General features: G+C 36.1%; 1 protein-coding gene across 5 annotated transcripts in view; it reads right to left on the reverse strand.

Moving 5' to 3' along the window:
- Nucleotides 1-24,245, reverse strand: part of LOC150097846 (uncharacterized) — a 452,334-nt gene that overhangs the window by 57,861 nt on the left and 370,228 nt on the right. For all 5 annotated transcript variants that reach the window (XM_090406149.1, XM_090406148.1, XM_090406147.1 and 2 more), the window contains one exon: nt 5,289-5,418. In XM_090406149.1, coding sequence (XP_090262275.1) covers nt 5,289-5,418 — 130 coding nt within the window. The remainder of the gene's footprint in view (nt 1-5,288; nt 5,419-24,245) is intronic.

A 24,245-nucleotide genomic window follows, 5' to 3' on the forward strand; every position in this document is an offset into this window, starting at 1 on the left:
GGTTGATTTTCTTGAGTTTACAGGACGAAAAATCCGAGTTTCCGGGAGGAAAAACCTGCTTGCCCGTGCCAGAGATCGACTAACTCGGGAACCGGTCGAAAAAAGGCTTAGAAAAATTTCCTCTAGTCGCCGACTAGACTCGAAACCAAGACTTCCTTCATGCGGCCAAGCGCGGCGGTGTGCAAACAAATGCCACATCCACTGAGCTACACAGGCTCCTAAAAATTATTATATTATAGTCAAATATAAAAACAAACTCTAAAAAAAAAAAAGAGTTTTGAATGTTTACTAGACAACTTAAGAGAATATTAGCTTCAACATTGCAGCTTGGGGTTGATTTGTGCTACTCAAAAAAAGATATAAGCCTTTTATTAGTACTTAAATTAGGTTTCATTGGCCTGACAGCTGTTTTTAACTGTTGCTTCTCATCAGATACCAGGCAGAAAAGCCTTTTTGCTAACTAGGCTTTTACCAATACCAGCAATCCTATGTCAGAAATTTAATTCATAAGTGATTTCTCAGTAAGTGGATAATCAAATTACTGAAAGAGAGCTGAATGGCTTCAATTTGGCAGTCTATGCATGGATGAAAAGAGAATCATATAGATCCCATTTTGTTTTATAGCCAAAAATTTATGTAAGTCAGGCCTGTACTTCTTTATTTCTTTATTATAAATTCTTCATTAATTTTTTTTCTTTGTATTTTACTCTAAATTCTGAGGTTTCTACTGCTATTTTTATATATTATCCCTGATATGATTCCAGATATTTTTAATATTTTTAGTCTTTCAGCTTTTTCTTTTTCATTTTTTGTTCTAATTCATTTAATTCAATCTTATATTTTATTCTTTCTCTTCTGTTTTATCCAGTTTGCTAATACCTGTGTCTTTTCTTATTCAAATGTACTGAAAAATATTGACTGTTTATTTTGTCCACAGAAGGGCTGTAATTGAATCCGCCTCGACGGAAAAGTTCTTTTGCCGGCCTGGTTGGCCGAGGGGGGTAGCGTATCCACTCTTCAGTCAAAAAAGCTGCGGGTTTGAATCCTGCCATGGGCATGGAAGTTTGCGATTGTCTGTGGAAATACCAGTGGTAGTCGGCGGTAGATAGAGTTAGCATAGTTGCAGTCAGTTGGTGATTGAGTGTTGGAGACGGAGTTGTAGAGCGGGTGAAAATAACACTAGTTATGAAATTTCCAGTAGCAGCAGCCAAATTAATCTTTCACTGCTAATATTTGTTTCTTCTAGAAGGCTTAGTGTCTAATATTTTTTTTTAAATATTTCTTTCGCTCCTATTTTTTCGCTGCAATCTCATAACAGAATAATGATATTCTTTTGTGTGTGCGCACGCTGCGAGATAGTCAGTTTTTCATATTTTCTATTCTCTTCTGTACATATATGTACCATACTAAAAAAAATTATCTTAACACCATGCTTGTATTCTTAGCTTGTTTTAAAAGCTTAAAATTCAAACACAGATGACTAACTTTTTCTGATGAAATTTGTTCCATCACAACTGATTAATTTCATTAATGAAATACCCTAAGTTGACATAATCAAAAGAAATATAAAAATGGAGGAAAACTCACGTAAAAAAATCTTTACTAATGTAGAATTTTTGCCTAAATGTCATAGGCATCGTCGGTAGAGGATCACAGAATGGCAATTAAACAATAACAGACAATCCTAAGAAATGCTACCTGAGTAACTAATGTAAGATAACTAAAATAAGGTCAATAATTTCATGACTTAAAAAAGGATATACAGTATGCATGTGTGTGTAAATATATATATATATAGCCAAACTACTAAAGGGCCTAACAGGACAATCGCCATCCTTTGTTAAGAACTCCAATCATTTTATTTCAAGAATCAGCAATATTATCCTTGATGAACAGGACATTTTAACAAACTTTGATGTAGTCAATTTGCTTACTAATGTTCCTATTGATGATCTATTTGCACTGCTATAAGAAAAATTCTTTAAGTAGTAATGGCACTCCTCAAACGCTGTATTTCATCTGGATACTTCAACTATGTCCACGCGGTTAGCCTAGTGGCTTTGCGCTTCGCAACCATATGCTTGGGGAAGGAGTGTCCTAGATTCGATTCCCGTTCTACAATGTAATGAGCTTAAGGATCTTCCTCAGCTATAGCCAAGTTAGCCGGTCTTGGGAGTGGACAGCAGGGTTTTTTCCACCAGTTTATCTTGGGCCCCGTGAACACACGGGGTACAGTCATAGGATATAGTATTGCAAGGAAGGCAACAGGAAACCACCTTGCTCATAGTAATTTCCCTAGATGGTGGCATATATATATATGCTGCCCCTAAACAGCTGAAAGGCTATAACCACACTTCAAATATAAAAATACAATATACAAACAGAACTGTGGTCTAGCATGGGCAGTACTCTTTCACCAGTTTTAGCAAATCTTTATATGGAAACATTTGAAAACAAGGCCCTAGAAGAATACCATCATAAACCAAAATTATTGAAAAGGTACATCAATAATATATTCTTAGTTTGGAACCATGGACTACACCTTCACTTTTGCATTTTTATGAGTATCTGAATCATCAATACCCTAACATAAAATTCACCTATGAATTAGAATCTAATGGTTCACTCCCATTTCTGAACTTTCTACTAAATAAGGAATATGGTAAATAAAGTCTATATTTCAAAAGCCTACACATACTGACAGATATCTACATACCTCACCCCATCATTATAGACCACGAAAATTGGGTATCATTTCCACACTAGGAGCTAGAGCCCACCAACTCATCACCGACAGGGAGGGATGAACTAGCCAAAGAATTTCAACATTTAAGAAACACTTTCCTTCAAAATGGCCATAGTGAGCACACCATCTCCAGACTACTCAACTGACATGAGACCAGAGAAATTAGAAAACAGAGGATTCATCATGCTCCCATATATTAGCTCTGTTTCCATAAAACTAGCAAAAATGCTTAAGGAATATAAAATCAAAGTAGTATTTATCCCCTTTATCAAGATGAGATCACTACTATAATCCACAAAACTTCAAGATAGCCCACTTCAACATCTGGTTGTTTACTGGCTATGGTGCAATTACCAATCATCTTGCTATGGACAGACAGAAAAATCAATTGAAGAATGCCCTGAAGAACATGTTTGAGATGTAGCCAGAAAAAAGAAAAAAGGAATGATTATGGAAGGATAACATTGATTGGAGAAAATGGTAAAGACAGCTGTTCCAGAGATGTAGTGAAGATACTTATTGAGCAGTTCATAAAAGTCTTTCAATCTTGTGAATGTGACTTCATAGAGAGATTGAGAGCAGTTGATGATGGGGAGGAGAGACTGAATGTAAGAGAGCAAGAGGTGTATGGGGAGTTGAGCAAATTAGATGATAATAAGGCTGTAGGACTTGATAATATATCACCACGTATGAAATTATGTTACTTATAAGGTTCATCCAAACCCATCCGCTCTATTTGATAGTCAAACTCAAGCGGATGGGGTTAGATATTAGATTAGTGCATTGAATTGGAGACTGGCTATCTGATATGTACCAGAAGTTGGGTATGGGGGAGCAATATCCAGGAAAAGGAAAGTTACTAGTAGTGTGCCTCAGGGGTCTGTTTTAGGGCTATTACCTGTCTAACTTGTATATTAATGATATTGGCAATTATTTGGATGGAGATATTCAGTCGTCTGCAGATGATGCAAAGTTGGGACGAACCATGAAGAGTAGAGAAGATGTTGTGGCCTTACAAGAAGACTTGAATAAATTGAGTGATTGGGCATGAGAATGGAGATACGAGTTCAATGTTGCAAAATGTAAGGTTTTAAAATTTGGGAAACAAAGATGGGATGCAGTATTTATGCTTGGTGAGGATATACTGTCAGAGGTGAAGGAAATAAGAGATCTTGGGGTGATAGTGGTTAAGGATCTGAAATTTAGGGGATACATTGCCAAAATTGTGAAGACAACGCAAAGGCTTATGGGAATGATGCGAAGGACACTGACTTGAAGAAGTAGGGAGAATTCGTGTTCCATTGTATCTTTGATTAGGCCACACATGAACTACTGTGCCCATATTTGGTCACCTGGTTTTTCAAAAGGACGAAGATATGTTGGAAAGGATTCAGAGGCGACTGACTAAGGTAGTTTCTGACCTCTGGAATGTCGAATATGAGGAAAGATTGAGAAGATGCAATTTACAGAGTCTGGTGGATAGGAGGAAGAGGGGAGATATGATAGAGACCTACAAGTTAGTTAGGGGTCAATAGGATCAATGTCGGATACAGAAAACAGTAGGAAATCAGGGGGAAAACCAGAGGTCATCCCTGGAAACTGTATAAAGAGAGTGTGAGCAGCAGGTTTTTTGCATGCAGAGATGTGAATGCCTTGTCTGAGAGTGTGGTGTCTGCAGAGAATTTGAGTATGTTTAAAGCACGGTATGAAGAGCTATGTGTATGAGAAAAGGACCTCCTAGATGAGTCTTTGACTGCATGGAGTCTTGGGTAATAATAATAATATTGAATACCATAGAAATGAAGCCTCGGCTTTGTCATCACACGTGCTCTCTTCAGCTGACCCACAAGACATTTGCAAATTATTATTATTACATGACACCTCCAGTGTCATGTAATAATAATACCAAAAGTCCAAAAACTCATTGAGGGAGGGCACCAACTCCACAACTCCATCCACTACTCAATCCACCAACTACACAAACGGCATCTATCGCCGACCACCACAAACATCCATGCTCACAGTGGGATTTGAACCCGCAGCCTTCTGGCTGGAGAGCAGATATGCTAACCACTTGGCCAACCAGGCTGGCATGAGACATCAAGTGTTATTGGATAAATCAGAATTATTACACCATTGCTATGATACAACAGAAATAAAAATAAAAATAATATGGGGATCTTTGGAAATAGCATTAGATCCTAAACATTTAAATAATAACCAAAGTACTAACTTGTCTGAATACATTATAGCCTTCATTAGTCAAGCACATCCACGTGAATGCGTAAACACGCAGAATGTTCGGAACAATTAGAAATAATTTTTAAAAAATAACATCAGTTTCTTTTGTATAAATGCATAACAAGTGTCACATTCGTGCATCAGGGTTCACAAAGAAAGAATTTGGGAGAAAAGAAGAAATGGAGAGCTTTGATAATCCTGACAGTTTCTGATGGGGCAGCTGTTCATAAAGAAGATGCAATATATTAATAACTAACTCAAAACTATTTTCATTTTTTATCAGATGTGGATATTTACTTACTTAATAATTCCATTTTCATTTGTTTCTATTACCAGTGTAGAATTTTCATTAATATATGTTCGACTGGAAGAACCACTTACACCAGAAGTTTCGCTTAAACTGCTACGAGTACTACTTTCAGCTCTACTTCCTATACAGCAAGAGAAAGGGAAAATTATATTTAATAATTCAAAAAAGAATGTATGCATTCATATATATTATTTAAATTTTTGTACACAGCTGAAATTTTTTTTTTCAAACACCAATGACAGTACTGAGCTGCACTGCTAAAAAAGAGAGAAACAAAGTAGACACTCTGTTTTGAATAGAGTATAATGAGATGGTTTAAGACCCTCTATCAGTGCAGTATCAAATCTACAAAAAATTGCGAAACCATTTCTGACTTCTCCCTTACACAGCATCTGTTTTTAAAAACAATATATGTATCTTTATTTTGCACAAAAATCAAAATTAATATTAATGATACAAATTAAAATAAGCAAGTATGACACAATCTTCAATTGTTCATGGTTTGAGTACTGCACTAAAGGTTGAACTTTGGTGTTTGGGATCACACAATTCATATAAATCTACAAACCAAGCAGGAAACTATGTGTTCAGCATAGCTGTGCTGTACATATTTGTGTGTGTCTTAATTTATGTGGCTGCAATCTCTTATTTTGTGCAATTTTGAAATAACGCCTTATAAGTAACTTACACATCCTGCTGTACACGTAAAAATTAAAATAATATGCTATATGTTCATGCAAGGTTAAATAATGCTCTCAAAACCTAATCACTAACTCAAGGAATCAAAGATTTCAAGTGGGTAGTATTTTTCTCAACTGACAGTGCCAGCATCCATCAAACAGCAAAAAACATCCAATAATATGAGTTTCTGTAAGTACATATCTGTGCTATAAAGTTACATTTTCATTACAAAGTTTAAAAAAAAAATTAAATAATAAAACAGCCAAAATATTTTTAACATGGTCATAGAACAAACAACATTACAGTTAACATGCTCTTAAACATGTAAAATTCGTGATAAAGCCGAATTATATGACAATTAATGACAGACGTTTACATAACTTCTAGGGATGGCCTCTGGTTCTTAAACTCTAATTTCTCTGAATTTAGAAGTAAATGCTGAAGTTATGAAAAGACGAAGATGGTTACAGAGCAACATCACAATTAACATGCTCTTAAACGTGTTGTAAAATTTGTGATAATGCTGAATTATATGACAATTCTGTATTTATCCAGAATGGAGAATCTGACCCATAAATCTGATTCAAAATACATTATAATTGTATAATGGATAATTGCCACCAATTTTAATGTATTTTTATGGAATAATTGATGGCAATTTGTACAAATCTTTGTTTACTCATGTTCCAGGAAAGGCAATCCATGTGTAAATCATTAGTACTGTACTCTTTGAGTACAGTGTACATTACTACATTGTACTCAAAGAGAATGCACAAAAGCTCATGCTCAGTATATGAAGACTGTTGAACAATTTAAATTTTAATTTTTCACATTCATTACAGTACACCTCTTCAGAATGGTGAATAAAAATTAACCTGATATTACATTGATCGCAACAAGCAAGTTATCAATATTAGTAATATGGAATATTGAAATATATTAACAATACTGAATACACACAAGTTCACATTTATGTGACCAGCAAAGTCATACGTAGATCAAAGATCTGCTGATACCTGGATTTTGGTGAAAGACAATAAAATCTGATATTGGATTTTATTTATTTTTTATATATCTGAAGATTCTTTAATTCAATTCAAATGCACTGATGAAGGAATCAGTATGTAGGCCATTTTTTTTTTTGTACACTGTTGTAATACTTGATTTTTCTCAATTGCATGTTTTGGAGATTTGGAATTATATTTACTGGAAAGAGACACTTTTATGCCTTGTTGGCATGATATCTGAGATCCTGTTTATGACATAAAGGGAAGATATAAGTGAGTCTGTAAGGGAGTGATACCACTTCTGCTATATATATATATATATATTCATTTTAATATAAACTGACTAAAAATCCGAGAATTATAACAAATTGAGATTTATTTGAAAATGCAACATGTTCATCGGAATTGACTTCATCAGGCGTTAAAGAACATAGAAAGCTATTAAAAGACACTGAAAAAAACATTGAGACACTCTAAAGTTATACAATTATAAAGCTATAATATTCTACTGTAAATTACAGTTATTATGAACTTGAGCTATAGTCCGTGTTAAAGTTCTATTGTTGTACACTTGTGCGTGTGTGGAACCACGCGATCTCCTGTATCTGATAGTAGAGCTGAGTCAGGCAAATTATAGCTGAGATTATTTTTCATATGAAGAGGGTCCAAGGTGATTTCTTTGGACTCGACAATGTGGCGTTCTACCTCATCAGAATTAGAAAACTATAGATTCCAGCCTTGTTCATCACAAAGTGTGGTATATAAAAACTCTAAGACAAAGCAAGTAACATTTCCAGAAGTATGAAGAAAACAAGTCAACAATTTAGAAACCTCACTCTTTTTGGGAACAAGAGGTTCAAGAGTTTTGGATTTGGTCATAGCATCAGAAGAGCTGATAATAACTGAGATGATATCTCTCCCCCTATTGGAGAGAGTGACCATGTGGTTTGGACTTGGAAGATGAATAGACATGCAGCAGTATCAAAGAAAAGGGAATGTATGTGGAAGTATAAGGCAGGTGATTATAATAGTCTTGGGCAGAATTGGAAGGCTGGGATATCATTAGTGCTTGGGAAATTGTGAAGGAATATTTGTTAGCAGCAATAGTAAGCTGTATCCCATGAGTGAGGAAGAGGACACAATTTAGTGTAAAGCGGATGACAAACAATATCAAACAGGAACTGCAGGTGAAAAAGAGGTTATGGAAGAGATATAAGGAAAAGGGTCAAGACAGGGCAGATGCATGAAGAATATAAGAGTCAGGCCAGGAGAGTGACTAATATGGTGAGGAAAGCGAAACTAGAATATGAGAAGAGTTTGGCTCTAAGATTGAAAGATAATCTTAGGGAATTTTTGGGCTATGTGGCCAGTAGGAGCAGAAATGATTGGAGAAGAATGACATTGTGTGATAAAAATGGGAATAGAGTGACTGATGCAAAGAACATAGTGGAGTTGTTCAATAAACACTTTATTGAAGTATTTCATCCTGGAGATGTAAGTTTTAATACTAGAGGGATAGGGCAGATTCAAGGTTTAGTGGTGCAAGAAGAGAGTGTGTATCAAATATGGAATACCATGGATGTCAGTAAAGCTGTGAGACTGGATGGTATTTCACCACAGGTTTTGAGAGAATGTGCTAAAAAATTTACAGCTCCACTGACCTGGCTTTTCAATGAAAGCTGGCTATGGGAAAGGTAGCCAAGGAATGGAAGGAAGGTAAGATAAGGGCAGTAGCAGACTGGATGTGTCTAACTATAGGCCAGTTTGTGTTTCATCAGTAGTTGTTAAGATCTTGGAGAAATTAGTGAGGAACCATATACAGCATTCGGCAGATAAGGGTAATGTTATCTGTGAGGGTCAACATGGATTTGTTAAGGGGCACTCTTGCTTTAGTAATATTATTGCCTTTTATAATAAAGTGACAAGAGCAGTTGATGATGAAAAGGCATATACTGCCATTTTTTTTTGGATTTTGCAAAAGCATTTAATATGGTGCCACATGATAAGCTGATATTTAAGTTGCAGCACATGGGTTTAGATGTCAAGTTAGTCAACTCGATTCAGGATTGGCTGTCTAGTAAGTATCAGAGAGCTGTGTATGGTGGGGCAGTATCAAGGAGGCAAAGGTTACAAGTGTGGTCCCACAGGGCTCAGTAATGGGACCTGTATTGTTTAACCTTTATATCAATGACATTGTCAATGGACTGCAGGGGGATATTCAGTTGTTTGCAGATGATGTGAAGCTGGGAAGGGTTATTATAATAAATTTAGTTTAATCCTTTATCCAAGTGTGAGCAAACAAAGTTTGCGCCTGAAAGTATCTTCAGGACTGGGTTAAGGTGGTACACACCAGGGCAACTCGTTGCAAAGGTGGAGCAAGCTACCAACACTCCTATCCTAGTATCTCCTATAATGCAAAACACATCTCCTTGCGGATATGTCTATTGTTATGCATTAAGGGAAGGGCCACTACCCAGACCGGTTTCGACCTTTATTGAGGTCTCTTCAGTGGGAGCCAGGCCCAAGTCGAGATATCAGGCAGAAGCATTTGCAGGTCATCTCCACCTATAGGAATTGCCAATTGGTGTGCCACCCTTTTTTAATAAATTACTCTGGATTTAGAGAAAGATGTTGAAAGTTTATTTTCCACTTGGTTAGAGTATAATAAATTTAGTTTAATCCTTTATCCAAGTGTGAGCAAACAAAGTTTGCGCCTGAAAGTAGGGTTATTAGTAATAGTGGGAAGGGTTATTAGTAATAGTGCAGATGCAGCAGCTCTGCAAGAGGATTTGAATAAACTAGACAGATGTGTGAATGAATGGGGCTATTGGTTTAATGCAGCAAAATGAAAAGTCTTGAAGTTTGGGATACATTGATGGGAGGCTGCATACTCGATTGGAGGAGCTGTACACTGGAGGAAGTAGGGGAGACAAGAGATCTGGGAGTGATGATGGATAGAAAACTGAAATTCAGGGGGCATATTGCAAAGGTGGTGAAGGTAACCCAGAGGATTGCTGCAATACTGAGCAGGACATTGACCTGTAGAAATAAAAGAGTTATTATTTCGTTGTATAAGACCCTGATCAGGCCACACTTGGACTATTGTTCTCAAATTTGGTCCCCAGGATTTGAAAGGGATAATTTAACTATGGAAAGGGTACAGAGGCAGATAACAAAGATGGTTTCAGGACTGTACAATATCAGTTATGAGGATCGGCTGAGAGAATGTGGACTGCAGAGTTTGGTAGATAGAAGGAGAGGTAATATGATCGAGATTTTTAAACTGTTGAGAGGCAGTTACAGGGTGGACATTGGGGATTTCTTTCCTTGGTGGAACAGCGGGAAGGAGCGATGACAAGAGGCCATCCCTGGCAGTTGCAAAAGGAAGATGTGAGAAAGAGGAGTGGTTTCTTTGCATGAAGGGTGGTTGAACCATGGAATGCATTTCCTGAGAGAGTGGTTAGAGCAAGATGGTCAATGAGTGGTATGATAGATTGTGTTTCCTAAGAAGGACCTCCACGATGAGTCTCTTGACTCCATGGAGGCCTGAATAATAATAATCAAAAAAAGTAAATGGGTGGGATACGTTTGGGGAAAAGACAGATTCCCACAAAAGTGATGGGTTGCATTTAAATGATTTGGTGTCAGCTGGAGAGAGAGACTATTGCTAGAAGGAAGTGTAATGAGTGATGTGGGCAAGAGATCAGAGGAAGTGAAAGATTGAGGGGGAGAGACAGAGGAAATAATGAGACTAAAGTGGTTGTAAATGGAATAGTAGTAGTAATTATTATAATACGGATATGTCTATGGAGTCAGAAGACATTGCAGGGGAATCATTATTCACACGATATCTATCATACTTGTCTTTAAACTCATTCACTGACAAAATACTTACAACCACCTCTGGCAAACCATTCCATCCATTCACCACCTGCCAAGCAAAAAACTTATTTCTAACATGCTTGATAACCACAATCTTATACAATTCCTATTGATGTTCTCCACACTCTCTCCCTTCCTAGCATGCACTGAAAACAGTCTTTGTCAGTTCTATAAAACCATGTTAATAACTTACATGCATCTATCACATCTCCTTTTCAACTATCAGCTAGTTTTTGAAGCCCAGATCTTCAAATCTATTCTCACAGAGAGTATTCCACACACCTACCACAATTTTTGTTATTCGCCTCTGGATCTTTTACACCACTTGGATGAAGTATGATATCTGCACACAGTAGTAAAAATATAGCCTTATAAAGGGGAACAATAACTTCATTATTCCTGCTTAGTGTATTCTTTAATAGCGACATAAATCTGATGGGCTGTTTTGGATACTTTTGCATATGCCCTCTAAACTTCAACTCTCTGACAACATTCATTCCCATAGCCCATGGCCTCATCAATTTCCTCCAGTTCAGTTCCATCAATATAGTACAAAGCTTGTGCATAGGTGGTCTAAGGGTGTTGGAATAAAGCAGTATCAGACTGTTTCAGTAAGGAAATACCGTGAGTAGACATTAATTAAAATTATAATAATGGAATTAACTTACGTAAAATATTATTTATTAGTAGAATTTTTGACTGAGTATCACAGGCATCTTCAATACATGTAAAAAGCTAATTAAACATGTCTTGAAAACAATTAAATTAAACAATTCCAATGCTTTTTGGAATTGTCAATTACTGTTTAATTAACTTTTTACATGTACTGAAGATGCCTGTGATACTCAGGCGAAAATTTTACTAGTAAATAATATTTTACGTGAGTTAATTCAGTTATTATAATTTTAATTAATAGTATCAGACTGTATACCCAGAGTTAAAAGGTTAAATCAGGTTGGATTTAATTAAATGGAGAGCACCATTAAGCAAGTATTGCAGACAAAAAAAAAGTTGTGGAAGAAACAAAGAAAAAGATGACTGATATGCCCATGAGTAATACAAGGCACAGGCAAGAAGGGTGACCTGTATGGTAATGAAGGCCAAAACTAGTTATGACAAAAAGTAAGCTGATGGGGCCAAAAGAAAGAGTTATTTTGGTACACAGCAAGCAAAAGGAGGAATAACTATGGAAGGATGACTGTAAAAAGTGCTGATGGTAAGTAGGTAACAGAACCGAAACAATCCTTACAAAATGATCACTAAATAATTTAACCATTTTTGTAAGGATGTACCATCTGGGGGGGGGGGGGGTATGTTGCAATGCCAGATGTGACATGGACTAATGGGAGAATAGAAGTTGAAGAAATGGAGATTCTTATTAGAAATTCCAAAACCTTAATGCAAATGCAGCCATGAGATTGAATGGCATATCAACTTGTGTATTGCAAGAATGTGCAAGGAAATTATCAGCTCCTCTGACCAAGCTGTGTATGTCTCAGTACTGGGAAGGTGTCAATGGAGTTGAATGAGTGCAAAAAAAAAAAAATAAATAAATAATAAAGGAGGCTCAAAATCAGAAACAGCAAATTATAGACCAATAAGCATAACAGGAGTTAAGGTGTTGTAGAAAGGCAGAATTCGGGACTGAGTGGATAAGAATATGATACTCTATAAAAGGCAGCATGGTTTTGTGAGAGGAGAGGTCTTGTCTTAGTAATTTGCTTACTTTTCATAATCAAGTAACAATGGAGTTGGATAAGGGAAATGGTTACTCAGTGAAACTGCTAGACTTTGCAAAAGCATTTGACAAGATTCCACATGGAACTATATTGCATAAATTAGAGCACATGGGAATGAATATGAATCTGATGATTGGGATTAAATGGTGGCTGATGGAAAATATTAAGAAGTGGTTTATGGAGGAGATGAGTCCAGGAGTTGACCAGTGGTGTACCACAGGACTCAGTGCTTAGCCTTCTGTTGTTTAATTTGTACATCAGTGATAAAAGAAATGAACTGACAAGAAAAATTCAGTTTTTTTCTGAGGATGTAAATGAAGGTGATGCAGAGATCTTGTAGGATGACTTAAAGAGACTACCATTGTGAGTAAAGGTAAATGGCTACCAATTTAATGTGGCCAAGTATAAGATGATGCCCATGAACTTACTTTAGGAAGGAGAGATCATGTCATCTGCATTCTACCTTATATCCCCTGGATTATAGCAGCAACCAATCATATATTTTATCCTTCTGGCCTCAATCTTGCACAGATAGCCTCAAATGAACTGCCCACTGCAGTGCCAGCTTAATACGGTAAGCAGGCAATGTGTTGCATTGGGGCGCTTCTTCAAGGGGCATGAAGGGAGTAGAAAAAAAAAAAAAAAACACATTTTAATTACTGAAATAAAACGTCAAAAGGCTTCAGTTCTGCCTGGTCTCTGAGGAGAACCAACCAGTTTGAAACTGTCAGTCAGTGAAACCTTATCAAAATGGACTAATAGAAAGCAAATATATAGATGCTTGGGTAGCGTTTATATTTTCTAAGTAGTCTGTGCTAAGGCAACTTGTGAATGTCGGTGAGTGTATTCCCGTAAGCTCTCTGGTCAACTTATTTTTTTACGAAACTTTCACAGTTTCTATGTTCGGCTTTGAAATAATGCTAGATCTAATATCCACTTTACTTATATAACATATTTTAATATTAGCTTTATTACATGTGGGTGCTCAAATTAAAATGGCATCAGGACACCAGAAACTCTAAGGCCTGCACTGACCCTCTGCATCCATGTCCACCTGATGTACTTCTAATCTTTCTGGCTTCAACTGCTTTGCTATAATTAGTGTCCCCCCCCCAACATACACACACACACTGTTCCTTACGAAGATATTATATCCTTTACGCATTCTATTCTTATGACTATATCATACTCAGTCAACATAGTCTCACTAATGTCTGCAACTTTGGGCCAAGTTAAGCTAACTGATGTCCAAAACTCCTCATCTTTATTCTGAAAACTTCTAGCATTAGTATACATAAACTACAATAACCCCCACCCCCTCTTCATTCCACACCTCCCTTACACCTTTGTGTTGCTTGACCCACTAAAGTTAAAAACCTGGAGACCTACATTTAGCATCAAGTGATAACTCTCCCCACTTACTAACCTCTAGATTACCTGGACCCATGGTCACCTACATCCCTCCTAAACATTCTAGTCTTTCTGACTGCACTTCCAAACTCTCATTGAACAACACTTTCTCAACTCTTGACCCCAAATCCATTCAACCTTACATTTTTTTTCCTTCCATCAAACTCACTCTACATATCCACAAACTCCACACCATTCTCCTTATGCAATTTTCACACTGATTCATTTGCAGTCATTTCTCCATCCAACTTGCCCCTGTCATACTATGGGAACAGACTCAACTTTGACTTTTTCTCTTCCTTTTCAAATGCCAAAACAAGAATGCAAGATGCTCAGAGAAAGTGGGGGGGGGGGGGGTATCTGGGTAGATAGTATAAGGAGAGTGGATGATGAAGGCAGTAGTGAATGTGTATAGGGATGGTCAGCACAGGAATGGAATGGCCTAGGATTTAGGGAGGGGGGAAGAATAATTGAGTCTGAGAAGATATATACATAGGGCAAATGTTGATAAAATAAAATACAACTAACTCTGTAATAGACAAGCTTATGAAGTGTTGAACATTACTCATAACTTATTTCAACTATATTACAACACCAAACCAAATAAATTATAAAAAATATGTTTAGTAACTGGCTTATATTTCACTGGAATTCAAACCAGCATCTTCAGAGCACATTACACATGTCAGTTAACAAGTGACAATACATATTGACAATTCGAATTGTAACAAACAAAAGATCTATAAAGTCCTATTTTGGCGTCTTCTAATGTTGCAAAAAATATTAAAATTGTAATACCGTTAAAATACATTATAAATAAAGTTTAACACCTAAGCTTTTCTATTAGATTGATGATACTACATGGAGATGATACTGTATACAAAGTGAGACAGTTTGGTAAGTTGAAAATGAAATCAACCAGACAATTGAATAGGTTAGCCTTCCTCAAACGATGCCATGATAATGATATTATTCCTGCTTTTTTCAAATTTAAAGAAAAGTTACATTTGCTAAAGCACATCTTTTTACTGACGGGCAAGTTTAGCACTCCTATGGGAACAAACTGCCACTACGCATATAGAACTTACCAAGTTAAACAGCACTACGAGGGCAGTTTGGAAAGTTCTGATAAACACCTAGAACAAAAATAATATTAAAGCAACTGATATAACTACAAGAAACAACATACAAGGATATAAGTTACCTTGCTAACTCTATTCTATCTTGTCATTAAGTGACTTTAATACATTTTTGTTCTAGATGTTTATCAGAACTTTCCAGATCTCTCTCGTATAATTGTCTACATAAAGAACTATTTAATGTTTTAAATACTGAACCGTGTGCTAAATCACATTTCCAAAGTTTTGGCAAAAAAAAAAAAAAAAAAAGAATTCACAAAAGTTACAAGCAGGCACTTGAAGAAATCTGAGATACTACAACAATGCCAACATACTGTGCTCTAACCTTAACTTCAGCGAGATCATGTGGTCAAATTATCATCACAGGTATACTTACAGAAGAAGATAAGACCACTCTCAGTCTTGTAGCTTTGCTGTAACACCTAAACAAGTTCTCAAACTAGAAATTATGATGAACATAAAGAAAAAGGGGTGTCTACAATCTTCAACCTTCGATAGTCAATAATGTGCACTTATTAGACATAGCTAGCATCCTAAACGAATCTAAAACACCTAAAAGTAATATAGCACAGAATGAAATAGCTGCTTTAAAAGTTATATAAGAATAAAAATATTGTAATTACTAAAGTTGAAAGAGAATTGCAACAACAAAAAAAAAAAATGCAGGATTTTCCAAGTGACTCTTCTACCCATCAAATTATTGATCTGGTCTCCACTATGTCTCAAAAGAAAAAAATCCATAAATTATTGAAAATGTAAATAATGTCAGGTCTATGCTAATATTTTCTTATAGATCACCAGATGTAGTTCTTTTCTGATAAAACATAGGATTCATTTTGATTCACAGGAATGAAGAGATTTTTTTTATCACTATGAGTATTCTTTCAGAAGACTGGAATTATTATTATTTTTTTAACCCTTGCAATTAAATATAAGATAAAGAACATCAATGCTGAATATGTGGGGTGAAACATCCATGCCCATGATGTGATTCAAACACACAGACTATAACTGTGGGTTTGAATCACAGATATGATAATCAATTGGCCAACAATGCCAGCCTGTATAGTAAAAAACATTCTCTCCTTAACAAACACCATATTGTAGACATAAGAAAAACAAGTAGCTTGATTGTATTACTAAATGCAGTACAGATACAATTAGATTCTCTGTACTGTATTTAGTGACAACCAGAATGAAAATGACCCTGCAAAAATGTAACTACTCCTCCAATCCAACAGGTACCATACTGCATACAGGCAAGCAAAACAAAATATTATTGTAGTGCAAACACAGTATCTTAGTATCTAATGAAATACACTCTCCTCACCAATTTCAAATTTTCAGTTGCAAAAAATACATGGTCACAGCTATTCATAATGTAGTCAATGGATGCAGAACCCAATCAATTTATGTAAATCAAATTTTCAAAAGCAAATACAGATTTATATATACAAATTAAAATGATAGATGTATTTGAGAATTATACTAATTTTATAAATAAAATGAAACCAAAAACTTTCAAACTATCATGCAATATATATTGAAATCTTGGCAAAAATGTGCTCACCTGACAAGGAAGGAACATAATATACCATCAAGCAAGTTCCCACTTGAAACATATGTGACAGACTGCCTGGTGAGGACTTTGGTAAAAGAGAGAATTAGAACAGTATACAAATCTCTGAACAAAGTTTCCACCTTCCTGAGACAATTCAAGGACTACTAGAATCCTCTCTCCCCTTCTCAGGTGTCTACAGTATACCTCCTATCAGTGTGCAACTCAGTATTTTGGCAGATGGGAGGACCACCTTGATCATAAAACAAGAACAAAAAATACATGCAGTACAGGCAACCAAAAAAAGCAAACTAGCCCAACATGCCTTGGATAAAGACGATCTCATTAAAAGCAAGACAGGATACTTCAAATCTAATAAATTAAAGATGCCAAGAAATTATATTCTTGGTTTAATCCTTTATCCAAGTGTAAGCAAACAAAGTTTGTGCATGAAGTATTTTCAGGGCACTGGGCAACTCATATAGAGGCTAATGACTTCACTTGCCTTAGTATCCCATAATGCAAAGCACATATCCTTACGGACATGAATGCTATGCATTATTGGAAGAGTCACTATCCAGACTGATTTCGACCTTTATTGAGGTCTCATCAGTAGGAGGCATAACTTCGACCTTGATACCAAGGTTGAAGTAATGCAGGTCATATTTCCATATAGTAGTAGCCAAAAGGTGTCACACCTTATTATTAAAATACTGTACTTTGCATTATGAGATACTAAGGCAAGTGATATGAAGTCATTAGTTTCTATATACGAGTTGCCCAGTCCTGAAAATACTTCAGGTGCAAACTTTGTTTGCTTACACTTGGATAAAGGATTAAACTAAGAATATAATTTCCTGACAACTTTAATTTATAGTATAACCAAGTGGAAAAACTTCCAACAACTTGAAATCTCAGTTTAAATTAGAAAAACTGTTCCTAGAAGCAGCACAGACAGGTTCAAAACTCTTTATTATGACAACTAATGGTGTGATCTTGCTCAGATTTTAGCACACTGGCCTATCTTCCCCATCAGCATTAATAAAAGAAGATTGCCACAAAGAGTGCTACTGTCACCCTCCATACACGACTATTCCTGTTCGAGGTCATTTCATTTCCTGTCTTCACTGTCTGTACTGTTAAAGTGCCTTTGGTAATGCTAGCTTGAGCTGGCAAAGTGTTGGCTTGTAAATAATTAATTTTGGTCAGTTTACATTCCAGATTCATGTCATTTTTGTTTCAAAAACTTTTGACATTAATCATAGTCTGCATCTATTCATTGCCAGCTGGCTCATATCTCCTCTATAAAAAAAATTACTTCTAAGCGTTGGCCTGATTTCACTGTTCATCCATTTCATCATTTATCCAGTGTACAGTGCCCATGTCAGATGTGCCTTAATGTATTACCATATGCTATCCATCACCCTTTTCTACTTCAGCTCATCATTCCATTATCAGTGGAAAATTATTAGAGAACCTCCCATAATTTCATCTTACACATTCACATGTATTATTTTTTTGGCTGAAACATTCCTGTGCTTGACCAAATCTCCTAAAAAACTGTTGCTTCCACCTCATATTCACTCAAACCATAAAAACAGACTTTATTTGCTTCCATATACCTATGTCATCTATTCAAACCATGTTCCTACAATTAAAATCTCTCAATGGGATTATCCTCTTTTTACTTACTCAACCAACTTACACAAAAAAAGATTTGTGATCATTGTAAACATTCCCTATAGCACCTTTCTTTATTTCAACTTCACACCAAATAGCCCCAAACTCATCATAAGCATTGTCACTTTTCTTCTTTCACAAGAGAGTTATAATTTCTCTCTAACATGGGCAGTGCTCTCCTCTTTAACCCTTCATATCTTCCCAGATTTTATATCTCTACATTTCCACCTGTATGTATCATCCACAGTTTCATATACACCAATAATCCTTAGGAAATCCAAACTCAGCACCACCATCACCTATTCACAATCTGCTGAATCCCTAACTTAACAGAATCACATATTCTATTGTCTATTTACATGTTCAATTTGCTATATTCATTAAAAATTAGAGTTGAAATATTTTATTTTCTCTATAAGTTTTCTTATTCAGTTGATATTTTATTTTCATATTCTCTCAACAGAATATGAAACCTTCTTTTACAAAGAATTTTATAACCACAAGATACTCTATTTTATCCATTTCAAGGGATACAGACAACAATTTTGCTTCAGACAGCTGTATAAAACAAACTACTTGATAGAATGACTTGTAATTTCACATGGATGCTTATGACAGATGTACCAACGTAGAAAAAAAAAATCTCTTGCTGATAGTGTTGCCATCTATGGTCAAAGCCGAGAACTTTTCAGATCACCCTCGTAGCTCAAAGTGTCGCCTTTACATATCAATGTATTGAAGAACACATTGATAAGTAAAGAAAGGAAGGTTATATCCCTCTTTATAAGGCTAAAATTACATTCCTAATCTGCATGCTAACTTTGTTATTACAGCAGTTATTTTTTTATTATATTATTATTATATAACACCTCCAGGGAGTCCAAAGACTCATTGAGGGAGGGCATCTACTCTAAAATTCGTCTTCACCAACCACCACCACTAGTATCACAGACAATCACAAACATCCATGCATAAGGTGGGATTCGAACCCACAGCCTTTTGGATGGAGAGCGGATACGCTAACCACTCGGTTGGCCGAGTGGTTAGCGTATTTAAATTAGTTAATGAATAATTCAAATCTGCATGAGCTGGTAATGATATCATGCAAGGGTAATTGTGGGCCCAAGGGAATGTTGAAATGCATATACACAAATAATGCTAGAAATATGAGAAATAACAAAAAAGAAGATTGTTATTTCTTTTTTTTAAAAAGACAGCTACTAATGTAATTTTTATGCTAATGACACAGCATTAGATTTAAGGGAGGATATTCAGTTGTTTGCTGACTATATAAAACTAAGTGGGGCAATAATTGAGAAAGGTGATGTAGATATCCTGAGGATGATTTAAATAAATTGGCACAATGGGTAAAGGACAATGATTGCCAATTTCATGTTGCAAAATGTAAGGTTGGGATGAAAAGATTACATACATTGTACCATATTAATGGTAGTGGATTACAGGAAATTGATGGGACTAAGGATCTGGGGGTAATGGTGGATAGAGATGTGAAGTTCACAAGACATGTTGCAAAAGTTGGCATAATACAAGGGTGGTCTAAAAAGTTCTCGGCCTAACAATGAAAAAACGAATTTATAATTTCAAAATTATTTTTATTTTTCAACATAATCTCCCTTAAGACTAATACATTTATTCCAGCGATGCTCCAGCACCATTATCTCGTCCCTGTAGTGGTTCTCAGTAAGATCTGCCAAATATTCCTCTACAGCTGCAAAAGAGGATTCGAAGAAATGTTTTTCTTCGAATCCTCTTGATTTGAAGGAAAACGCTGACCAGCAAGGAAGAGTTTAAGTTTTGGGAAGAGATAGAAGTCAGAGGGAGCCAAATCTGGGGAAAATAGGATGGATGTTCCAACAATTCATAGTGCAGATCCCTTAATTTTCCCATTGCCAAAACACCTATGTGGGCAGGTACATCGTCCTGGGATTTTTTTTTTTTTTTTTGTCTGCAAACCGGGTCTTTTCTCACAAATTTTTTTGTCTAGTCTGGTTAAAGATTGGAATAATATTCCTCGGTTATTGATTCACCCTTTTCAAGATAATAAATAAAATGCCTTCAGCATCCCAAAACACTGATGCCATGACCTTTCCTGCTGATGGAACCGACTTTGTCTTCTTTGGCGTTGAACAACCGGCTTCTGTCCACTATTTGGATTCTGGTGAGTAATGGTGAATCCAAGTTTCATCCATAGTAATAAATCAACACACAAAATCAGTTTTATTCTTGTTAAAACACTCCAAGCACTGTTCAGAGATTTTCATGCAAGTGCATTTTTGATCTGCACAGCACCCATCTTGTGCAAAGCTTTTTCATTTGCAATTCTTCATGGAAAAAATTAATACTAGACGTTCTTTTGAAATGCCTATAGTCTAAGCAATTTCATGCACTTTAACTCGCCGGTCATCCAATACCATATGGTGCACTTGATCAATGATTTCTGGTGTTGTTACACTTTTTGGACGTCCTTCATGTGGATCATCTTGAAGGCTGGTATGGCAATGGTTTAAACTCAGTAGCCCATTTTTTAATTGTCGAAAATTGAAAGAGAAGAGTGCCCATAAACTTTTATGAACTTCAAATGAGTTTCTTTTGGCGTTAAACCTTCTTTTACAAAGAATTTTATAACCACAAGATACTCAATTTTATTCATTTTAAGGGATACAGACAACAATTTTGCTTCAGACAGCTGTATAAAGCAAACTATTTGATAGAATGACTTGCAATTTCACATGGATGCTTATGACAGATGTACCAACTTAGAAAAAAAAAATCTCTTGCTAATAGTGTTGCCATTTATGGCCAAGGCCGAGAACTTTTCAGACTACTTCGTAGCTCAAAGTGTCACCTTTACATATCAATGTGTTCTTCAGTACATTGATAAGTAAAGAAAGGAAGGTTATATCCCTCTTTATAAGGCTATGATTCACTCATGTTGACTACTGTGCACAGATTTTGTAACCTGGATTTCTGGGAGATCAGGTGAAGGAGAAGATTCAGAAACAAGCAACCAAGTGGTGATAAGTCTGTGGAATGTTTCCTGAGGATAGCTTGAAGTTCTATGGGTTCTAGAGTTTACTTGACAGGTGGAGGAAAGGGGACATGATAGAAACTTATAAGTTACCAAAGTGAAATTTTACAAAACATAAGGAGTAGGGAAGAATGAGGTCACTCGTGGAAGCTGTGTAAGAGTGTGGTTAGTAAGGGTTTGTGGACTAGTTTCTTTGCTCAGAGAATGGTGAATGATTGAAATGGATTGCTAGAAGCAGTTATGAGTACCCCAATGGTGAATAAGTTTAAAGTCAGGTATGAGAGTACCATGTGAATAATGATTAGTATAGGTCTCTGGCAATGGGTCTCGACTCCATGCAGATACTCATATAATAATAATACCGACATGTCATCTGTTCACTGAGCATCCACAGATGCCGTATGGTCACTCCGATGCTCAGTGATGTGCCACACCAAGCCTTGCCAAGTCCTGCAGATCTGTACTGGATTTAATTCATCATCATCAAATTCCTGATATGTACCCCCAAGGTTGAATAGGTCATTATGATAATACTACATGATAAAAGTGACATTATTACTAACTTCTGATCGACAATTTTCTTCAAATTAATCTGTTATCTCTCAAGACTTCAACAATATCAGACCTTATATTACTGTCTTCTAAGGCACTTGTTACTGCATCAATCCACCTAGATCTTGGTCTTTCTCTGGATCTTTTTCCTGTTATCCTGGCAGTAAATTACTAAGGCATAACCGACCCTTCACAAAGCCAAGTTGTCCTTCATACAGTATCACATTTTTATCAACCCATTCTTGATTTCTGTTTTTAATCAATTTTTCTAGTACTTTTACCACCACACGTGCAGTTCTGTCGGTGTTCCATTCAGAATACATTTGCCGTCTTCAATGTTTCCCTATTTTCAATGTCTTTGTCTTTTTTTTTTTTTTTTTGGAGGGGAGGAATCATGGAATCTTGCAGAGTTGCACCGGATTTATTTAGAAGTATAACATCATCTGCATAAAGTAAAAAACTGAGATTAACATGTTCAATTTTGATATCAGGTTTAACTGCTTTCCTTCATAATGTGATCCATATAGATAATGAATATGAGTGGAGATAAGATTCACCCTTGTCACACACCTGATTTAACATCAAACCATAAGTATAAAATCATCTGTGTAAAAAAAGTTGTAATAAGTTGTATTAAAAAAAAAGTTATGATTAACATCTACAATTTTGATATCTGGTTTAATGATACTTCCTTTTTAATGTGATCCAGAGATGATGAATAACAGTGAAGATAATGTCCATACTTATCTAATTTTACATCAAACCATTCTTCCTGTATCTCCTTTTCTTTCAATCTGAACTACTGACATAACTTAAATAGAGCCTATGCATTGCTCCGTATAATGTCCTGTTTATATCCTCTAAGGAGGGGGCGCTAGTGGGTCAAGCGCTACGAACGTGTTTTGAAGAGCTCCTGATTCAGATAAGTTTTACTAGGAATAATTAAGTATATATGCGTAATTGTTTAAGTAAGAGCGGCTGTAAATGTTGTACGCTACCGATATTATTATTGTGGGGTTTTTTCTTGCTTAAACTAAATACGAAAACGTTAATATTAGACCTAGTAACCTGCAGAGAAAAAAAAAAAAAAAAACATGGCGGCGGCATTGTCATTCCAGGATTTTAATTTGGATTTCAGTCGGTTCGTTAAGTGTGAGGTCTGTTATATGTATTCCTTCGACTACATAAATGATTTGTGGATGTTTAGTGCGGATGGAAGAAGGGTGTGTGCGAAATGTGACCTGAACGAGGAACTGATGAATGCAAATATGAAGTTGATGACAGAAAGTGCTAGTACCGATTGTGTCGCGAGTGCACGTTTGAAAGAGGATGGCGAGAAAGACAGGCGAAAAAATGTTAAAAAATCAGGAGAAAAGAAAAAGAGCGATTTGACAACCGTAACAGATGTTAAAAGGGACGAAAGTGAGGCGGAAAGAAACGAAATTGAGAGAACGAATGAAAGTAGAAATGGCGTGGTGCAGAAATCGCAAGTAAAAAAAATCGAAAGAATGAATGATAGTGAAAAAAGAATGACTGATGGCGAACGTTGGACGCATGTTGCAACGAAAGTACTGAACCAAAGAAAGATGAATGACAGTAAAAGTGAGAAGAATTATAGCGAAAGTTGGACGCATGTTAGTCCGAAAGTACGGAAACAAAGAAAGATATGTGAGAGTGAAAGTGAGAAGAATGATAGTGAAAGTTGGACGTATGTTGGACCGAAAGTACGGAAACAAAGAAGGATGAATGAGAGGGAAAGTGAGAAGAGGGGGTCGAGAGTTAGAAAGTTAGAAAGATTTAATGATAGAGTGAATGTGTCGCGAGGTTCAGAAGGTGAATTGGATTGGATGAAGCAAGAAATGAAATGGATGTGGAATGAAATTAAGAGAATTCAGGTCAAAACTATTAAAATAAATCATGATGGCATGAAAGAGATAACAAAAGATGAGCGAGTGGCATTGTATGGCGACTCCATTATTAAAGGTGTGCTAGAGGATAAAATGCACAAGGTATGTTTTCCAGGCGGTAAAATGAGTAGAGTGATTGAGGCACTGAATATGAGGCGGGAACGAGCAAAAGAGTTAATTGTATTAATTGGTACGAATGATTTGAGAGAGAACAAAGAGCATGTCAAAATGAATGTCAGGAGACTGCTTGGAAAGATAAAGGAGAATAGTGTGACAGGAAGGGTGGTCAGTGTGTTGCCTAGGTATGATTGTGGTGAAATGAGGTGGAGAGCAAGGATTATGAA

This window comes from Typopeltis vanoorti, chromosome 16, assembly GCF_054136105.1.
Source record: "Typopeltis vanoorti isolate ZY-2024b chromosome 16, IOZ_Tvanoo_1.0, whole genome shotgun sequence".
NCBI lineage: Eukaryota > Metazoa > Arthropoda > Arachnida > Uropygi > Thelyphonidae > Typopeltis > Typopeltis vanoorti.